The 18977-nt window shown below is 55.6% G+C and overlaps 1 protein-coding gene across 17 annotated transcripts in view; it reads right to left on the bottom strand.

Moving 5' to 3' along the window:
- Positions 1-1106: 1106 nt before the first annotated feature.
- Positions 1107-18977, bottom strand: part of CHD6 (chromodomain helicase DNA binding protein 6) — an 88028-nt gene continuing 70157 nt past the window's right edge. For 10 of the 17 annotated variants that reach the window (XM_065032689.1, XM_065032692.1, XM_065032683.1 and 7 more), the window contains 11 exons: positions 18282-18339; positions 17411-17630; positions 15194-15402; positions 12541-14097; positions 11808-11956; positions 11321-11527; positions 10219-10665; positions 9345-9536; positions 7626-7745; positions 6494-6598; positions 1107-4569 (listed from right to left, as the gene is read on the bottom strand). In XM_065032689.1, the coding sequence (XP_064888761.1) occupies positions 3682-4569; positions 6494-6598; positions 7626-7745; positions 9345-9536; positions 10219-10665; positions 11321-11527; positions 11808-11956; positions 12541-14097; positions 15194-15402; positions 17411-17630; positions 18282-18339 (4152 nt within the window). In that variant the 3' untranslated portion in view covers positions 1107-3681. The remainder of the gene's footprint in view (positions 4570-6493; positions 6599-7625; positions 7746-9344; positions 9537-10218; positions 10666-11320; positions 11528-11807; positions 11957-12540; positions 14098-15193; positions 15403-17410; positions 17631-18281; positions 18340-18977) is intronic. The other 7 variants (XM_065032685.1, XM_065032695.1, XM_065032679.1 and 4 more) reach the window with 6 other exon arrangements.

Here is an 18977-nt window from a genome sequence, read left to right as displayed (position 1 = left end):
ATGGCATGGCAAGTTAACCCACACAGCATGGTAATATAACCCATTCGGAACAGTGAGTTAACCAACATGGCAGAGAAGGTTAACCCACCCGGCACAGCGAGTTAACGCCCATGGCACAGCAAGTTAACCCACACGACATGGCAAGTTAACCCCCATGGAACAGTGAGTTAACCCCCACAGCATGGTGAGTTAACCCACCCAGCACAGTGAGTTAACCCACATGGCACAGCAAGTTAAATCACCCAGCACGGCAAGTTAACCCCCATGGCACAGCGAGTTAACCCACCCAGAACGGTGAGTTAACCCCCACTGCACAGTGAGTTAACCCCCATGGCATGGCAAGTTAACCCACCCAGCACAGCAAGTTAATCCCTGTGGAACAGTGAGTTAACTCCCACGGCACAGCGAGTTAATCCCACGGCACAGCGAGTTAACCCCATGGCACAGCAAGTTAACCCACTCAGCATGGCGAGTTAACCCCCGTAGAACAGTGAGTTAACTCCCACAACACAGCGAGTTAACCCACCTGGCATGGCGAGTTAACCCCCCGGCATGGCGAGTTAACCCACCCAGCATGGCAAGTTAACCCCCCGGCACAGTGAGTTAACCCACCCAGCATGGTGAGTTAACCCCCTGGCACAGCGAGTTAACCCCCGGCATGGCGAGTTAACAACCCGGCACAGCGAGTTAACCCACCCAGCATGGCAAGTTAATCCCCCGGCACGGCGAGTTAACCCACCCAGCATGGCGAGTTAACCTCCTGGCATGGCGAGTTAACCCCCTGGCACAGCGAGTTAACCCCCTGGCATGGTGAGTTAACCCCCTAGCACAGCGAGTTAACCCACCCAGCATGGCAAGTTAACCCCCCGGCATGGCGAGTTAACCCCCCAGCATGGCAAGTTAACCCCCCGGCATGGCGAGTTAACCCCCTGGCATGGCGAGTTAACCCCCCGGCATGGCGAGTTAACCCCCTGGCATGGCGAGTTAACCCCCCGGCACGGCGCTGGCGCAAGAGCCGCTGGCGCAGCGGGGCCGAGCGCGGTCACTGCAGCTTCTCCATGGGGTCGTGCTGGAAAAAGGCAAGTAACGTTTATCACTGAGTCAGGTGAATTCAACATTCACATATATTTGCTGAAAAAGATTATATACATCTGTAGCAAGGCTCTGCCCAGTTCGAAAGATAAGCATCTAGTCACTAAATTAAAAAAATAAAAATCTGACCTTTAAATCTCTTTCTTTAAATCCATGTTCGAGAGCACAGACAGTTTATTTTGTTAGCACATTTGGTGAAGCACGTATGTTTGTGTGAGCAGCCATGAAAACCGGTGGAAATCTGGCGTTTGGTTTGGATATGACGGAAAATAAGAAGGAGCCGCTTAGGCCTTACAGTCTAAATGATCCACAGAGTATATCGGGTTGCAAAAGGGTCACAAAGTAGCAGCCAAAGAGAAGCCTAAACACCCAGAGACACAGCATACATGTCTGATAAGGAAGAACAAGGCATAGAGCATGCTGGCTAATGAAATCAGTTTAACTTGAAACCCTGTTCCTTACGCGTGTAACCCTGGAACGACCGTCCCGCGACATGAAGAAGAGGTTTCTGTATCCATTCACAGTAAGGCGTTGAAGATAAACGGAGTTTTATAGCATTTGTATTTTAAGGATTTAGGGCAAGTACATGTTCTACTGAATAAAAAGAAAGTTAGTACTTAAAAGGTTCAAAAATATATCAATCGTGATTTTTTTTTTTACATAAATAAATTATATTGATTTTGGATTTAACAGCTGAAAAAACCCTTTCTGCTTCCACTGGAGGCAAAACGGAACCAAAGGTTAGTTAAATAGCGATAGCAGCATTTCTAAGAAATCTGTCGATAGTGATACAGTATCTATGCTACAAGGATGTTATTAAATAGAACACATTTAATTATCGGGGGGGGGTGTGTGTATTACGATTGGTTACATACTTAAAAAACAAACTCATCCAATCCAGTAAACTGGGAAAATATTCCGTGAGAATAGAAACCAAATGCTTTTTAGCCCATGGGTAACAGACTTCTTTGAGATGCTAATTTTAACATGTACATCATTTATAACCCCAAATGTATAAAAGACAATGACAAAATAGCATCATAAATAAATAATGCAAACTGAAATAGTTATGTCAAAACATTTGGACCATCCGATAAATTAGCACAACTGTAACAGAAAATAAGTAAAAAATACAGTAAATCGTGACAACCCAAAGTGGAACCGATGACTAGCACGCTGCCAGCCCCCCCCAGCCTGCCCCCATCTCCCTGCGGGGTTATTTCAAGTCTCAAACCATGAGCTGCGAATAAGAACAAGCCCAAGTGAAAGAAAAGCGAGAGGAGGAGCGCGGGAAGGAGCCTGCGCTGGAGCCTCAGCACCCCGAGCGGCGGGGCCGGCGCCACTGAGCCCTGCCCGTGGGAAGTGCAGACGTCAGAATGGTTTGCCAATGGGGGTGGGACTGGGAAATACTGCTCGACAGCAAACGGAATGGAAAGAAGCAGCCAAGGTCGTCTCTTCACAGTCTAACGCTAGAAAAGAAGAAACCCGGGCTCTGAAAGCCTCCACGGTGCGTCTCGGAGGACTCGCCAAGCTGGGCACAGCCTGGCCCTGGTTTGCTGAAAGGACGTTGCGTCTGGGGTAAGGAGTGGAAAACGTAACTCAAAAAGCCTCAGTGTTCATACAACAGCACTAAAATCAACGTGGCCTGTTCATGGCTGGAAAAACAATACCTTTACAGCACTTCTAATGCCATAGATGAGAACTAACGCCATAGAGAACTGAAGACCAGCAGAACAATGAAGAGACTGGTAGCTACGGGTACAGCAATCCCAAAAAAGTCATGCAAGATGTGCAAAACCTTTCCAGCTCGAGCCGAAAAGTTCTCGTAACTATCGAGGAAAGGGCAACTAAACTCCACGTAACGTAAAACCAAACTTTGGTTTTAAAAAATACAAAAGAATGTCTATGTCATATTTTCACTCGCTGCAGTTTGTGTCCGGACCTTTGAGGTGGGGGTGATAAAGAAATTATATCACTACCAGTTATGTTTTTTTCCTTTCAAAGAAATGAATATATGCATTTTCAATCATTAGTTATATACTTCTGTCTATACTACTACTCTAGTAACCATGATAAAATAGGGAAATACTTTAAATCAAAAATACACATTAGCACTTACTATAGCTGTGCTTTTTACCCCCAAATACAGGCTTTTCGCTCAGTGTCGCTGTAGACAGAAAGACCCTTGTCTGCGTGTAGACCAAGAGGCAAAGACTTTTCTTTTGCTCTTGTGTTTCTGCTGCTTTTTCTTCTCAAAGGAGTGAGCAATTTGCGGGGGTGACCGAGTACTGGATTTGCTATCGTCGGCTGGGATGAACGGCTGGAAAAACAGAACAAGAATTCGGTGCCTCCCATACTAGCTAGACAACACTGTTTATCTAATAAAGTGGCAAGACCCTGCAACTATTAACATGTAGTATGTCACCAGAGTTTTTTCTGACAGGGAATTAGGTAGATAATATTACTCATGGAAACACAGGTTTATGAAGGCGGAGTGGGGCGGGAGGGTAAGTAACAAAGAGTTTATGGGATAAGAAACTCACAAGCCACAATCTTTTTGTGTTTTTTTTTTTCAATGAAACAGAAGTTCTAATCGGTATCGCGAGCCGCTTCGCGCTCCTCCTCCGCTGCTCCGTCCTGCTCCTTCTCTGCCGACGGAGGCGGCGGTTGCTCTGTACAGTTCTGACCGTTCGCGGCTTCCTTCTCGGGCAGCGGGACAGTTTCTGGCTCTGGCTGTGCCGATTCCCCCTTCGCCTTCTTCCTCTTGCGCTTCTGGCTCTCCAGGGCGGGCTCGGCGTGCCGGCTCTGCTGCATGCCGGGCAGCGCCATGCTGATGCCGGGGGACAGAAACATGGAGGGATAGATCAGTCCAGGAGACATCCCTGGGATGAGAAACGGGTTAAAAGCTACAGGACTACTGGTAGTTATTGCGGATTCTGTCTGATTAGAAAACGAACTAGGACCAGGCTTATCTTCTGAGAGAGTTTCTTTTTTCACGTCCTGGCTGCTCTGTTTGTCCTCAGTAGCTTTCTCTGCGCCAGCTGTACCGCTTTTCGTTGTGCTTGTTAACGAAGTCGGAGCAGTCGCACTACAGGTCGTTGTCATGGGGGGATTGAGAAGTCCTCCAACGCCAAACATCTGGGGTACGGTGGCCATGCCCGGCAGCATCATGGGCAACATACTGAGGGTGCTTTTCACTTCCTCGCTGGCGGGCACTGCGGCAAACCCAGCGGGAAAGCCAACCAGCCCGGTCAGAGGGATCCCTTGCATGTTTCTCATGTTCTGAAGTCCCACTAGATCCATCCCAGCAATCAGTCCATTCATGAACAATGGTCCCATTCCAGAAGACGAATCTGCAACAACACCAGGGCCTTTAATGAGTTCGCTTCGGGGCCTTCTCCCCCTGCGGCGGGGCCCCACGTCTCGGAGCACGGGCTCGGTTAGGATGCGATTGAATTTGCTTTCCGGTAAGTAGCCCTGAAAACGAAACACACACAACAGAAAACACCCGACAGTTATTACTGCAGCAAAGGAAATCTGGCTTTTCTGTGCTCGCATCTGCATCCCAGATGTTGCCAGCACAGAAATATTTCCCTAAATGATATGGAATTTGAGAGGCACACACAACTTTTCCCCAAGGGATGCTGACAAACGCAAAAAACGCTCTCTCTACCCTGGCATGATACTGCAGTGGCAAAACGCGCCAAGAGGAAAGGAGGACACACACGTTCACCCCATGTTTTCACGCAGGCCCTCAGCGTTGGCCGTTCACAACACCAGAAGCACCGGGGCAGCTCGTGTCGATGCCAGCTTAGCTCCCTTCCCACCTTTAATTGCTGCTTCAGCGACAGATGAAGAATCATGTATTTTAGATGGGAACAGCCAAATTTTCAATGCTCTGCAGGGCCGCAAAGTGGCGTGGGATGGCACATAGACAGAGGACACGCTGTCTGAGAAGCTCCTGGTTAGAGCTTCACTGAGACACCAGGAAGGTTCTTCTGAGCATTGAGATACGGGATCGGAACCCAGTGGCCACAGCTGGGCGAGACTGTCCGGTTACGCAGGGGGGGTCCATAGTGTGGTTTAAAACTCAATTTTTCAGCAACCTCATCACAGACACTTAAGCATTTTCTTTGTGGCATCACCGCTCTTTCAAACCTTTTCAGGTAACAGATTTAGGTAGGAAAAGTATTTCCCATTGACACCTGCAGTGCAGAAACTTGAATCAAGTGACTCTGCACAGCACGGCTACTGCCCGGAGAGGAGACTCTTCTGCTCTGCTCGCCTGGAACAAGGGACACCTGCGTGGGACTGGGGCGGCGGCGGTGCCCGCGCTCCCGCCTGGCCCAGCACCCGCACAGCGGACGTCCCTCCGCACGCCGGGGCCAGGACGGGCGCACAAGGGCCAAAAGCAAAGTGCTGATGGGGCTGGGGTGCGAATGCTAACGGGCACGCAGCCGCCGAACCTGAGCAGGTGCCGGGGCGGCAGGCGGGCACACGGCCGTTCTACCGGCACAGGCGCTGTCCCCTGCAAGCAAAGGTGAGGAAGAGCTGCCAGCTCTAGGTGCTGGGCACCTAGAACAGGCGCTGATGGCAGGCTGGACGGGGAGCTGTTTCCCGGGCAGTGGGACAGACCATGTCAAATCCCCAGCGCTAATTAAAAGCAAATTTGAGAGCGGTACAAACCTCTAAGCCAATTGCCTCCCCCTCCAGCACCCTGCAAGGGTGTCACACAAAGCACGGCACCCCCAAAACCCGGGAGCAGCAAGAGGGAGGCAGGAGAAGCCTGGAGAGGCTGGGGAGGGGTGGGCGGCAGTGCCTGTGTGCCGGGGAGCGCTCCTCTTCCTCCTCCTCCTCCTCCTGGGACTGGTGTGACAAACAGGGTGAGTGGCCGGGGCGGGTGACGCTCCGTCCTGGCCCTGGCCTGTCTGAGCCCTGGGACCTCCAGGGCCGTTCCCGGGCCCAGAGCCGCACAGGCAGGGTTTGCAGGAGTCAATGAAAAACCTTGGCTGAGGGTATTTTTGAAAATTTTCCCCACAAGGATGTGTTTTGTCCACTCTCAGCCATCCAGCACCTGAGAGGTGCACTACAGCTCCTAGGACGTTTCTCTTGGCCCTGCTCTTTTTAAGCATCCCGAGGCTTTCCGGACAGTCACCCTGAGCTGCCGAGCCCCGTTCCCAGGGCGCTGAGCCCCTCCTGTCCTTCCCCCAGCCGCGGTGCCGCACTGTGGCACGCACCCAACCTCCCGCTGCCCCGCGCGCTCCCGGTGCCGCCGGCCCTGCCGCCATCCCCCCCAGCGCCTGCCCGCAGCGCCCGCATCCTCACTGGAGAAAGGTTGTGGGGATGGGGACGGGAAAGAAAAGATGACATGATACAGATTTCTCCAAAAGCTCTAACTTACTGAAAGCTTAACAATGTCAGCCCAGTCAGCTGCAACAGCATACTCCAAGTTTGCATCAAGCCACCTTGGCAATTCCTTCAATGCTGGTGCTGTGGCTCCCCCTAACTATAAAACACAGCAGAAGGATGACCTCTATTGCAGAAAGAGTTATGAAAAGAATACAAGAAATACGATTACACTTCCCCTAACTCCTTGCTTTGGGCTGCAATTTGGCTGGGGCAGAGGCTCCTTCCTCACTACCTGTCTTTGCAGGACTCGGTAGCGCCTGCTGCCTCCAGACACACCGTTCGGGGGGAAAGGCATGTTCAGCCTCTGTGGCCCATCCCGTCACCCTCCCCACGAACAAGCGATGGGGACAGGACGTCCATGAAGGCCACCAATTCACCCAGGTCTCCAATGGCCATTGTGGGTGTCACAGAGGGAAACACAAATGTGGCTGAAACAGCCTCTTTCTGCCTCACTCTTTAGTTTCAGTTTTAGATGCGATTAATGTCACATCCCCTTCCGCCCTAGTGCAGTCCTAAGTGTCCCTAAGAATCTGGGTGGAAAGTATCCCTGAACATCCCTTCTCACTCCGAGAGGTGAACATCAGTGCACCAGAGACTAAACTGCAGACAAGTAAATCCACGCTCCTTGCTCAGGAAGCAAGAAGAAGCCCTTCAAACCCTCCACTTCCCGCATGCCCAGCGCTTGGATGGGTATTAGTGTGCTCTGCCTGCACCTCGTAAGGAGGAAGAAAACAAAGGTATTTGCAAGGCAGTACTACAGTTTGTGGCATATTTTAGTGAATTCAAGGGGAGCGATTCAATCCGGGAGGGGAAGCACCAGCCAGGGCTCTGCTGATGGTGGCTTTAAAACCAAAGGCTGAATCCCTCAGCCATTGCGGGGTCTGTGTACCCTGGCAGGGCCGAACGCTCAGACTTCCCTTACTTCACATAGAAAGTCACTTATATCGCAGGTCTGTGTCCCCTCGGGCAGACATGTATCACAGGATAGTGTAGATCAGTGATGTGTTCCAGACTTTTGTCCCATCCACAGGCTTCTCTGGATTAAATCTCCCCCCAGGTGAGCTCGGGGTCTGCTCAGCGTTTCAGGACACCAAGGGCAGAGCACAGAACGGGCCTTCACTCACCCGCCGTCCGGTACCCTTATGTACCACAGGCACCCGCTCCTCTCCTGAGAGTGAGCTAATGTCCAGTTTGCTGGGGTCCTTGCAGCGTTGCCTCCTCTGCTTGGGCTTGTCTGAAAAACTCTGGAGTGCAAACAAGACAACGTTAATGAGACCAGACAGCTTAATGAGCCTGGATGGCTACAAGCGCTGCAGGAGAGCGGCACAGATGAGCTCCCAAGGGACAGCGTGTCCCTGCAGACCGGGTTGGGAGCACAGGCTGGGCCCTGCCACAGGGCCAGCCCTCAAATGAGCACAAGGGGGTTTTGTAGGTGTAAAGGGGTTTTCAGTGTACCCCACTTAGACTGCTCCAGCCCTTCCTAATTCCCTTCCAATCCTAAAACTGTAACCTGCTGCCAATTCACGTATGTGCATCTGTAAACGGGGCATTTGCTACATCTAGAAAGAGAGAACAGGTCTGTGTGCACCACCTCCCATCACTCTGATACAGCTGCTGCTTTTCACCAGCTCATCTGTGCTTTGTTTCACTCCTATTTCAGCTGTTCCCACTGCAGAGCTGCCGCACCTCCTTTCTTTGGGATCAGAGCTTTCAGGACTGCAACCTAGAGCGTTACAGCTGAGTTGCTGCACACCCACCACATGCACCGAGTCCTGGTGACAACGCGCCCGCAAGGATGTGGCATTACAATGAACTACTACAGGCTCTGATTCCTGAGAGCTTGGTCTGCCCTTCAACAAGCTGGGCAAGCTCCAGTCAGCCCCAGGGAAGGCAGGGGCGATGGAAAGGAGTGAGAAGGCACATCCGTGCCTGCTCCACCATCTGCCTGCTTCTCTCAGTGCTCCTGGGAGCCTGGCCTTGTGCACAGAGCTGCACCTGCCTCTGGACTTTGAAAAGCCAGGGCCATTCTGCTTGAGCAAACCCTGGGCTCCTCATCCCTCGTGATCTCCTGAACACAGCTTGCCTGAGCTCCCAGCTCCAGGGAATCCTTGTGTGCCTTGGGAACACCAGTCTCTAGGACCAAGATGCACAGACTACCATATCTCTTCCTGTTGTGTTTTACAGCCTGTGCTCTGCCTACCACATGGTCTAACAGCTAAAGCTCAGACCTGAAGCAAAGCAACCTATGAAACCAAGAGGTAGACGCTTATAAGACAGCAAGAAGAACCAGACAGACTCTGCACCCTGCTCTCTGCCATTCTGCTTTCTGACGGCACCCACAGTCACGCACCCGCAGCTTTTGCAGCCTGTGCAGCTGCTTCATCCAGTTATTAAAGTGAGGAGGTTTCCCCTTATCTGGGAATCTTATTTAATACAACAGCACTGCCTAGAATGGCCCCAGGTGAAAGGGAGCAACACAGACAAACCTTGAGCATCCCAAATCTCTTTTCCCATTTCTTTCCCCATTCCTGATGCTTCTGCAAGACGTTGGACTAACTGTGCACCGGGCAGATGGATGCACTGGGGCTGCAGAATGGACCTTGGGGAGGGAGGACACAGCTCAGCAAGCGCCTTTCACTGTGCCCGCCTCCCAAACATGTGATGAAGCTCCCAGATAGCCCTGGTGAACACCACAAGCCACGGTACGGGAAAAAAGGCTGCATTTGAGACACTTGTGGAAGCCCTGAACTCCAGAGCAATTGCAGAAAACCTAACACAAAGGGCAACACACAAAGCAGGCACACAGACAGACAGACAGACGTGCCACCGCAGGCCACCCTTACTGTGCCAAAGCTGGGAACGTCGAGTGTGTAGTCGGACTGCTGCCGGAGCCAGTCGAGCAGACTCTTATTGGGGACGGCCTTCTCTGCTTGGCCGCCTGCAGCTGGGACCGGCTGTGGGGTTGAGGTAGCAGCAACCGGCCCATCAGGGAGGGGGCTGTTCTGGGGGGGCTGCGGCTGATCCTCCTGAACATCCTGGTGTGGAGGGAGCAGCAGGGAGAGCCCGTCAGCAGCGTGTGGTGATGCACGTGCACACACAAGGCAGAGCTCCCAAAGCAGGGCATCTGCTCCCACCACACAGATTCATCCACAGACTCCCAGTGCCTGTTCCTTAAACCACCGCCCCACCATGGCATTATGTGTCTGCTCAGTCCCCAGCACAGGTGGCGCGGGAGGGCAGAGAGGCCTGGGAGATGTTTCTGAACTCCCCTGGAAACACCCCATTCACCAGAAGGACCAACTTGCCCCCAGATCACTCCTAAAAGTGGTCTAGACAGACTGGTCTTGCTCCCAGAGCCCCATTCATCTTTGGGTGGATCCCGGGGTAGAAGGAGAAAGGGGGCAGGAGGCTCTTGGCCAGTGGTCCAAGGCAGTCAAGGATCTTTCCTCATGTTCTCTAACCCCAGACACCCCTGAAGTGGAACAGCTGCTTTTGATAACACCCTGACACTCCAAGCGGAATGCTGCAGACCAGAGGGAAAACCTCCCTCCCTCTCTAGAGCAGGATCTGCTCCTGCCTGCTCCCACACAAGGCAGCTGTCCTGGAGGAGGTCCCACATTGTCACGGACAGCAGAGCTTATAGGGGACAGCTGGACCGTGAGACAAATCATGCCAACTCCATCAGGACCATGTGAAATGGGGGGAGCATCAACCCACCTGCAGCCTGGTAGGAAGAGGCCTCTCCTTCAAGAAGATGAGGTCCATCCCTTCTACATTTTTCCTCCTGCCCCGTCTCCTCCTCATGGCAGCATCGTCTCTTCGGAGACTGCCATTTACAATTTGTCCCGTGACAGGATGGATTAACCCTGCCTGCAGGATGCCAGACAAGTCCATGCCCAGGGAGCCCTGGAGGGTGTTGACAGTCCCCAGTTTGGCCATGTTGGTGGTCAGGGGGAAAGGAGAGGAGTTCCCTGGGGAACCGTCAGAGGCTCTGGACAAGTCCACCGCTGCATCACGCCAGCCGTTGAGCACAATGGGTGGATGAATGTGGGCTGCTGCCAGCTGCTCCAGGCTCCTCTGTTTGGCATCTCTCTCCGTCTCAAACTCATAGGGCCTCCTGTGCTTCCGCTCATCCTTTGTGAAGGCTGGGGCCAGGAAACCTTCCTGTGTGGATCAAAGCCATGGAGAGGGTCACAGCTGGTCGCACACCGCCCAGGGACCACAGCTCTTCAAAGCAACAGAACTAATGGTCAGGCTCTTCTGCCTCTCCGCAGCAGCCCCGAGTGATGCCCTTTCCCGGAGCACACCTCGGATCTCTGCCGCTGTGCAGGGCTGGTGCAGGAGCACCCTCACACACACTGTGATCCTCCAGGTGCTGTACCCTGGGTGTTCCACCAGCTGCTGGGCAGCCAGGCTTCAGTCCCAGGCTGGCAGCTTCTGTCTGCGCTGTGTCCAGCAGCGAGAGGGGGTGAGACAGCTGGTGAATGACGGGCACTGCAGTGTCCCCTGCACCACAGTGTCCCCTTGCCCCCCTGAACATGTCGGGTGCTTCCAGTGCTGACTCTGGAAGTGCCTCCAGAGCTGCTGCTGAGCAGCCACCTTCGCAAGAGGGGAGCAGGGCTGGCAGGGGCTGAGGGCGCAGTGGGACACCAGGAGCTCTCAGCAGAAAGGACCCAGTGGCTCAGGCCATGTGTTACACACCACAAGCGGCACCAAGGGCCGTGAAAACCCCAGCCCCACTTGGGAAACTCCTGAGCACTTCTGGGCAATGGTTCACCCCCGAGTCCCAAACCTGTCCCTGCCCCAGGGCCCCCCTCACCTTCTGTACCTGTGAGATTAACACCCCGTTACTGAAGCCAGGATCGGGGGCTTCTGACTCGGCAAAACTGTTCCTGCTGCCGGCGTTGCTGGCCACCGCCGGGGCCGTCAGCAGGCTCTGTGTCTCGAACTGCTGGCTGGAGGAAGGCCACTTGCCCTTCAGGATGGCGTGGCAGATGTTGTCAATGCGGTTGATGATCACACGGTCCTGCAAACAGAATTGGATGGTGCCAGGGTGGGACTGAAATGATTGTGTGTCATCTCAGGACTAAAGACAAAGCCAGGCCCAGTGAGCTCAGCTGGGCAGGGAGCTGCTTTGGGGCAGGCGTGTCCATGGCCCCGGTGCTTGGGAAGAGCAGGCCCTTTGCAGCACCAGTGGGCAGCCCTGTGTGGAGGAGCAAGAGGCAGAGCTGGGGCTGTGTGAGCCACTGCTGGTCAGGACTATGCTGTAACACTTGCAGTACCGGCAGTGTTCATTTTAAACTCACCTTAGGCCACTCAGAGAAGGAGTAAAGCGTCTTCTCCTGCAGCAGCTGGGCTATGGTCGGTGCGCGGGCATCCTGAAGGTCATCCATCTCTCCAGGCAGGACAGAAGCAGAACTCTTGCTCTCTTCCTCCAAGTACTTCTCCGGACCATCTGAGAAAGCAACAGAGGACAGAGCCCATCACTGCCCTGCCTGTCTTACTGTCTTGGAGATGGAGCAACTCCTCGCACCTTCCCATCCCAGCGCCCAGCTGCCTCGCAAGGGTCCTGCTCCCCCACCAGCCACCAAGAGCTGCAGCAGCCCCAGGTCACGGCAGGTGGCCCACGCTGCTCAAGAAGGGCCAGTGCTCCACTGGGCCGAGTCTGGGAGGCTTGTACTGCAGTGGCCCCCACCCCGACCATCCTCATACCCCGGGCAGGAGAGGAGGAGGGCACAGGCCGTTCCAGAAGGAGCTGCTCACCAGGCAGTGTGCTGTGCCAGGCAGGTGGTCTGCGTTCCATGGGCTGCTCATGGCAGAGGGGCTGCCTGGGCTCAGGACGGGCGTTCTGGCCAGCCCTGATGGCAAATGTAGCCACCAACCCTTTGTCCCCCAAGGACACCAGTGAGCGGGACCCCAGCTCCTGCAGAGGGGAGGCTGCTCCAGGGGCTCGGCAGCCCCAAGGCTTTGGGAGCACAGCAGGTACCTCCACCCCAGCTGGAGGTGACTGTCAACCAGAGGGAGCTCTCAGGACTGTACCTTGGCTCTGGCTGCCGCAGGCTTTCTCCCCCTCGTCTCTATCCTCACACTCTTCTTGCTTTGTCCCTTGGGGCTGGGGGTGCAGGGTCTCTCTGCAGCCGGCCAGCCCCTCGGCCCCTCGGCCCCAGGCCTCCCCCAAGGCATGGGGGGGCCCTGCCCCAGGGGCCCCCAGCAGCGGTGTCGGCAGGCTGAGAGCCTGGCTCTGAGCTGGGCCTGGTGAGTGCTGCAGGCTGCTCTCCTCATCCAGGCCATGGTCCTCCCTGCCCTCCGGCCCAGGCTCCCCCAGTGCTTCGGGTGTCCCCAGCCCCAGCGACTCTCTCTCGCCATTCACGTCTTCTGTGCAAGTGTCCTCAGGTGTGGGGAGACCAGAGTTCTGCTCCTCACCCCCCAGTTCATTAGCATCAGGGCCACAACCGGCACTGGTCCTGGGACCGCTCAAGCCTCCCACAACATCTGCTGCTGCCTCAGAGTTATCATCATCCTCTTCTTCCTCCTCATCTTCCTCGCTGTGGCTCTGGCTTGGCCCTGACTTTGCCTCCATTCCCTTCTCCTGCAGCAAACTGATGAACCTCTGCTCAGGAGGAACCTTTATGTCATAGTTATGAAGACCGCGACTGTAGAGCCCCACGCCCATGACCTCTTCCACGGCCCCACGCGCAGGCAGCGCTGGCGCGGGGCTGGCGAGGTCTCCCTTCCGCGGCAAGGCTTCGCACAGCTCCGCGGGGCCAGGACCGCTGTCGGGGGTGGCCGGGGAAGGCTCAGCGTCCTCATTCTGACTGTCCACGCGCTCACAGCCCACCTGCAAAGCCCCTAGGAAGGGAGTCTCTCTCATGGCATCTGCATCACAGCTGGATGGATCCTCGTCCCCCTCCAGTTTGCCCTCAGAGAGCTTAGCAACGCTGCTTCCAACATCTGTGCAACTCGGGCTGTCTCGGGCGAGGGAGCTCTGCTCGCTGTTACAGGCCTTCTCGTCGTACATCATGCACACCAGCGAGTCCGGCAGAGAGCTCTCATCGTAGTTACTGGAAATGATGTCCCGGACTTTAGACATGAAAGTTTCACAGTTTGCATGCGGGGGACTGTGCCCAGCCTGGGACATGGTGCTGTCTACAGTTTCTAGCTTGATGTGACTCTCAGCTTCATTCTCCAGGGATTCGCAAGTCCGGTCCACCTGGCTGTACAGAGGGGAACTGTAGAGCTTGGAGTTAGTTGGGTAAAGGCAGCACAGGGTTTCTGGGCCTGGGAGCCCCGTTCTTTTATGCTGGGCATAGTTCCTGTATGCATCTAAAAAAGACAGCTGGGGGTCATTCATGATGTAGTAGTCAGTGCGATTCAGGCCGTGCTTGGCGGTGCCGATCAGCAGGTCCCGGTCATGTTTGCCACACTCCCACCACACCGGCAGGTAGAGGCTCGGCCGGCACAGCTTGAGCCGCTCGTGGAGCTGCGGACACTTGAGCACCTGCTCGCGCACCTTTCGCAGAAGCTCGATACGGTAGAGGGTTCTGGCAGCACGTTCCTCCGTGATGGGCTCCACATAGATGTCAGGGTCGGGGGGACCTGCAGCAGGGACAGTAAAGCCAAGGCCCCGTTACACAGACTGATGAGTTACTCAGAGCAGTGGTGAGCAAGGTGAGTGTGAACTCTGGCTCAGACTGCAGGTGAGGTGGGGCAGTGCTTGGAGACACCGCTGAGGCTTCTTTTCCCAGTCTCACCACCCTCCATTCATTTGGCACTGAACGGACTCACAGGAGTGAACTCTCTTGACTCTGGCAGCTGCACCCAGAGCAGCAGAGGATTTCAGAGTCAGTCTGAGCTCTGCTCCATCAGCGCCAGCAGTGCTGGAGCTGCCTGGACCTGCCTCTGGCAGCCCTTCAGCAGGTTCTCAGGGAAGGGAGTCCCTCAACTCCTGCAGCTCTTTCGCCGAGGAACACCTACCTAAGGCATCAACACACACACCTAAGGAACTGCGCCTGAGACCAGACCTCCTGACAGCTCTGAGACAAAATCCTTCCCGCTGTTGTTAAAAGCAAATTGCTTTGTGTTTAAATAGCCCCCAGGCAGCTTTTCATCTGCCATGTCCTGCACGGTGCCAGTTCACGGGGGCTCTGCAGGGAACCCCGAGCTGACGGCTGCCCCGTGTGCTGGCCAGGCTGCCCGAGCCTCCAGCGGCGGGTTCAGCCTCCCTCTGCCCTGCGGCAGAGCTCTGGTCAGCTACGCCACAGCACGGGCTCTGTGCAGGCACTGACAGCGCGGGCAGAGAGATGCTCGGAAAGAAAGCAGCAATGCCGATCGCCCAAACAACCCTCAGCTTCATTGTGGAGAAGACGTGATCTGCTGCTTCTCTCCTCCTCCCTCACATCTAGAGCTTGCTGTCTTGGATAAAATTGGTTGTGATTTCATGGGCAAGCTCTGTGAGACCTGTGAGAGCAGGGGCTGAGCCCACAGGGCTGTCCTGCCTTTGCACTGCACCAGAGTAGTGGCACATGGTGATGACAAGGCAGCCAGAAATGCACGTGGCTTCTGCAAGCCACAGCCTGCCCAGCGTCTCGCTGCCACCAGCTGTCCCCAAAACTCCTTCCTTTCTCTCCATTTCTAACCTATGGATACCTGGACCTACCATTACACCCCCACAGGCTACGCAATTTCCACTCACCATCCTCCTTCCACAGTGGGAGACCACAGACATTCTTGCACATGGCCACGAAGCTGTAGAAGTACTTCTCCAGGCTCTCATCTGTCTTCTTCTCCAGTCGAGAGATAGCTCGGAACTGGGCCCAGTCAAAGATCTTTTTCTCCTGGTCATAGATAACCCCAAAGGAGGAGACGGTGCGGTAGAAATCTGCCTGCTCCCTCCTGGTCCACCTGTGGGGCAGGGAGGAGACATGGACAGCACTGAGAGACGTTCTGGTCCCAGCATGGGCACAGCACCAGGTGCGGGGTCACACAGGACTATCTAGTTACTGCCCAATGGTTTTGGGGGAGCTGCCAGGAGGAGCACACTGGGGGGACCACCACAACCTTATGGTGCACAACCTTAAGGAGAGGCAAAGGCCACGGCCCTCCGGCTCTCAGTTCATTGTTGAAAAACCACTCTGGGCTGTTTGAAAAGCCACAAAGTGCAGCTCCTGGCTGTGCTGCCAACAGGGCGCTGGCTCCAGCAGTTCTGGGGAGGCACAACCCTGTCTCACCCACTCGCTTCCTGCCACATCGGGTTGCGTCACCACCCCCATGGAAAGGCCAAGTCTCTGCTCCAGGAATCAGAGAGGAAGGTCCTGCAGACCTGCTCTCATCCAGCCTCCGCCAGAGGGAAACGGGGACTGGGGTTCCTTGCTGTAAGAGTCCCAGTAACAAACACCATCCACCCTGCTGAGTCCTGGGACCCCGGGTGTCACCCCCTCCCCGCTGATGGTGACGGGTGTTCTGTTACAGCACTGTTAGAGCACGACTTTCACTCTGAACTTTCACCTCATGGGGATCTCTCAAAGGAACAACTGAGAACTGAGATAGTGGAGAGCATCCTGGGCAAATACAGCACAGAGAAACAGGCCCCAGAGAACAGCCCAGGGTGCAAAATGCAGGACAAGTGCAGGAGCAGGTCAGGCAGAGCAAGGTGGGTGGTGATAGGTGAAGAAAGTCAAAATTCAGCTCCTCTGAAGTGCAGCTCTGAGCCAGCACCAGCAGCTGGGACATGTCAAGGGAGAACAGACGGGGTGACAGCACCCACAGCACCCCCCAGTTGACCAAAATACACCTGGACCAGAATTTCCACAGCTGCTCCCAGGGGTTGTGAGCCCTCTGCAGTGATTTTTCATCCCAAAAAGGCGAATAACAAGAAGTTAATAAAAAAATCAATGATAAAAACAAGGAACCCAAAGGGGAGTTTGCTGAAAGGCCTCCAGTTAAAGGCTGGTGGGAAACTGCCTAGGACACTCCTGTAAGGAGACCCACAAAAAGAAAAGCCCACAGAATTAAAGAGCAGGAAATACCAGGCAGCTGTGGTGTCCCCAGCACAACCACTGATGGCCCCACTTTGAAAAGGGGGTGGTATAACTGGAAGTCATCCAGAGGAAGGGGAGAGGAAAGGGGGAGGGAAGGTCAGTGGGCTGGAGTGGCTTCCAAACAAGGAACAGAGAGCACAGGGCAGCACAGACACCGAGCGCTTACGTGGGTCCCTGCCACCAGGACAAGTCCACAGAAGACAAAGCCATTGAGGGCTGCTGAGCACAGAGAGTCCCTGTGTCAGGAGGTCCCAAGCCTGTGCACTGGGGACCAGCAGCGATGGAGACACCACCTGCCGCACAGCCTCCCTGGGCTCTGCAGAGTCACTCAGGGTGCCAGGATGGCGCCACAGTCCTTCCACTTACTGGGATGCAAACAGAACGGGAGCACAGCCCAGGCTATGTCACCACCAGGTTCCCGAGGCCACAAGCAGGAGGTTAATGCAGCGGCGTGAGAGCCACGGGGCTCAGAACTGCTGCGCACATGCGCTGTGACAGTGCTCACCCCTCACCCGCGGTGTGTCCCCAGTACAGCGCTCCTCAGCAGCATCCGCTCTGCAAGGGCTGGGGCGATCCTGGCCCCACAGATGCTGGATTTGACCCTGATGTGCTGTCCCCTCACCCCCTTTCACCATGTCACCAGCTGCTGCCCGCAAACTGCAGGGGAAGCAGCTTCCCGGCCAGGCCGGCTGCTGGAGCCACACGGCTCCCTTGTGGCCAGGAGCAGCATTCCCTGCCCAGCAAGGACCCATGTGCCTATGCCCCACGGGCAGCTGCCTGCACGGACAGCGTAGTGACATTTACCTGGGTGAATCCAGGGGGGCAAGGATTCCAACTAAATCAGCTCTGGAAAGGACCCTTCACTGCATTACCTTTTCTGCATTTCTTTGTTCACTGAGTCCATCTCAGAGGCTCTCCTGAACATCTCGTCCTGCAGCCAGTATCCATGGTTACCAGGCACCAGCATGTCGGCACGGGGAGGCAGCTCTTTGCGGTTGCAGCGCTGGTAGACGGTGACGAGCCTCCGCAGTCTGGCTGTGAGGGCAGATGACACAGGCCAGCAGGATCTGTCTGAGTCGGAGCCATCCTGGGCTTCAAACATCAGCAAGGACATTAGTATTTAATGCACACTCAAAGCCACAGGTTCCCACATCCCTCTGGCTGGTTCCGAGAGCTGCCTCCCCCTTTCCCATCCCACAGGGGACACCAGGGATCACAGTCATGAGTGGGGGCTCTGGCGACTATCCCTGGGTCTCCACACCCCAAAAGCTGCTGGCTCACAGCCTCATCATGTCTGAGCTTCCTGAGAGGGCCCAGAGGCAGAGATGAGGGTAGAAATGCCGGCCCCAGGACAGGCCATGCATGGCAGAGGGCTGCAGCTCCCTGCTCCGCAGCAGGACCAGCCAGCCCATGGCACTGCCACTGGAGAGACCCTGCACGCTCATCACAAGCAGGCGGCTGCACAGGCAAGGGCAGACTAACGGGTCTAGTCAGCCCTGGTTGCCTTTGCCTGGAAACACTCTCTTTTGAGACCCACAAGGTCCATCCCCAGGTCACTTGTGACTCTGCATGGAGGGCCCCTGACCCACCTGATGCACCAACACCCAGCTGTACATCCCCAGCCCAGCAGCACGTCCCGGAGCCCAGCAACGTGTCCCTCCCACCAGAAGCACCAGCTTCAGCATTCTGGCTGTGCCGTGCCAGCCCCTGCGCAGCCACACACTGCAGGAGATCCGGCCTCACCTGCCGCTGGCTCGTCCCGCTTCTCACTGGCTTCGCCCACCCCAGCAGCCACGACGTCCTGCAGAAGGAAACCATCAGACAGGGCTCTCCAGCCCCGCACAGAACCCCCGCACCCGCCGGCCCTGGCAGGCTACGGGGTGGCAGGATGGGCAGGGCTGCGTGTCCTGTGTCCTCAGCACACGAGGTCAGAGCAGCGTGGACAGGGGAGGTGACAGGTCTGAGGGACAGTGCTGTGGAGGGGATGTTCACCACAGGGACACAACTGCGCAGGATGTCACAGTGCGACAGCCTCCACTGCTCAGACGAACCCTGCACGCTCCCGTGCTGCCCTGTTCACTGCTCTTCCTCTCTCCTGACGCCAATTCTTTTGGGACACCCTGACTTCTTTGCCAGGGCTCCAAGTGGTTCCCAAAGCCGCATGTGATCACCAGCGCCCTTGGCTGTCCCCAGCCTTCAGTCCCCTCCACCTCCCATGGTGCAGATGCCACCCAGGGCTGCAGGGAACACCCAGAGGCAACAGCAGAAGACGTGCTCCAGCAAGCAGAGACCACGCAGACAGCATGGCACAGAGCTGGCACAGAGCAGGGTCACCAGCAGCGCCGGCTCCTCGGTGCCTGTGGCAGAGCTGAGGCAGCCAAGCCCACAGCACAGGCCGGGACAGCCAGCCTGGCACCAGCAGACATGCATCCATCACTG

The sequence above is a fragment of the Columba livia genome, chromosome 16, assembly GCF_036013475.1.
Source record: "Columba livia isolate bColLiv1 breed racing homer chromosome 16, bColLiv1.pat.W.v2, whole genome shotgun sequence".
Taxonomy (NCBI): domain Eukaryota; kingdom Metazoa; phylum Chordata; class Aves; order Columbiformes; family Columbidae; genus Columba; species Columba livia.
Note: the sequence above shows the minus strand (reverse complement) of the source record. Positions and strands in the feature narration are given on the sequence as shown.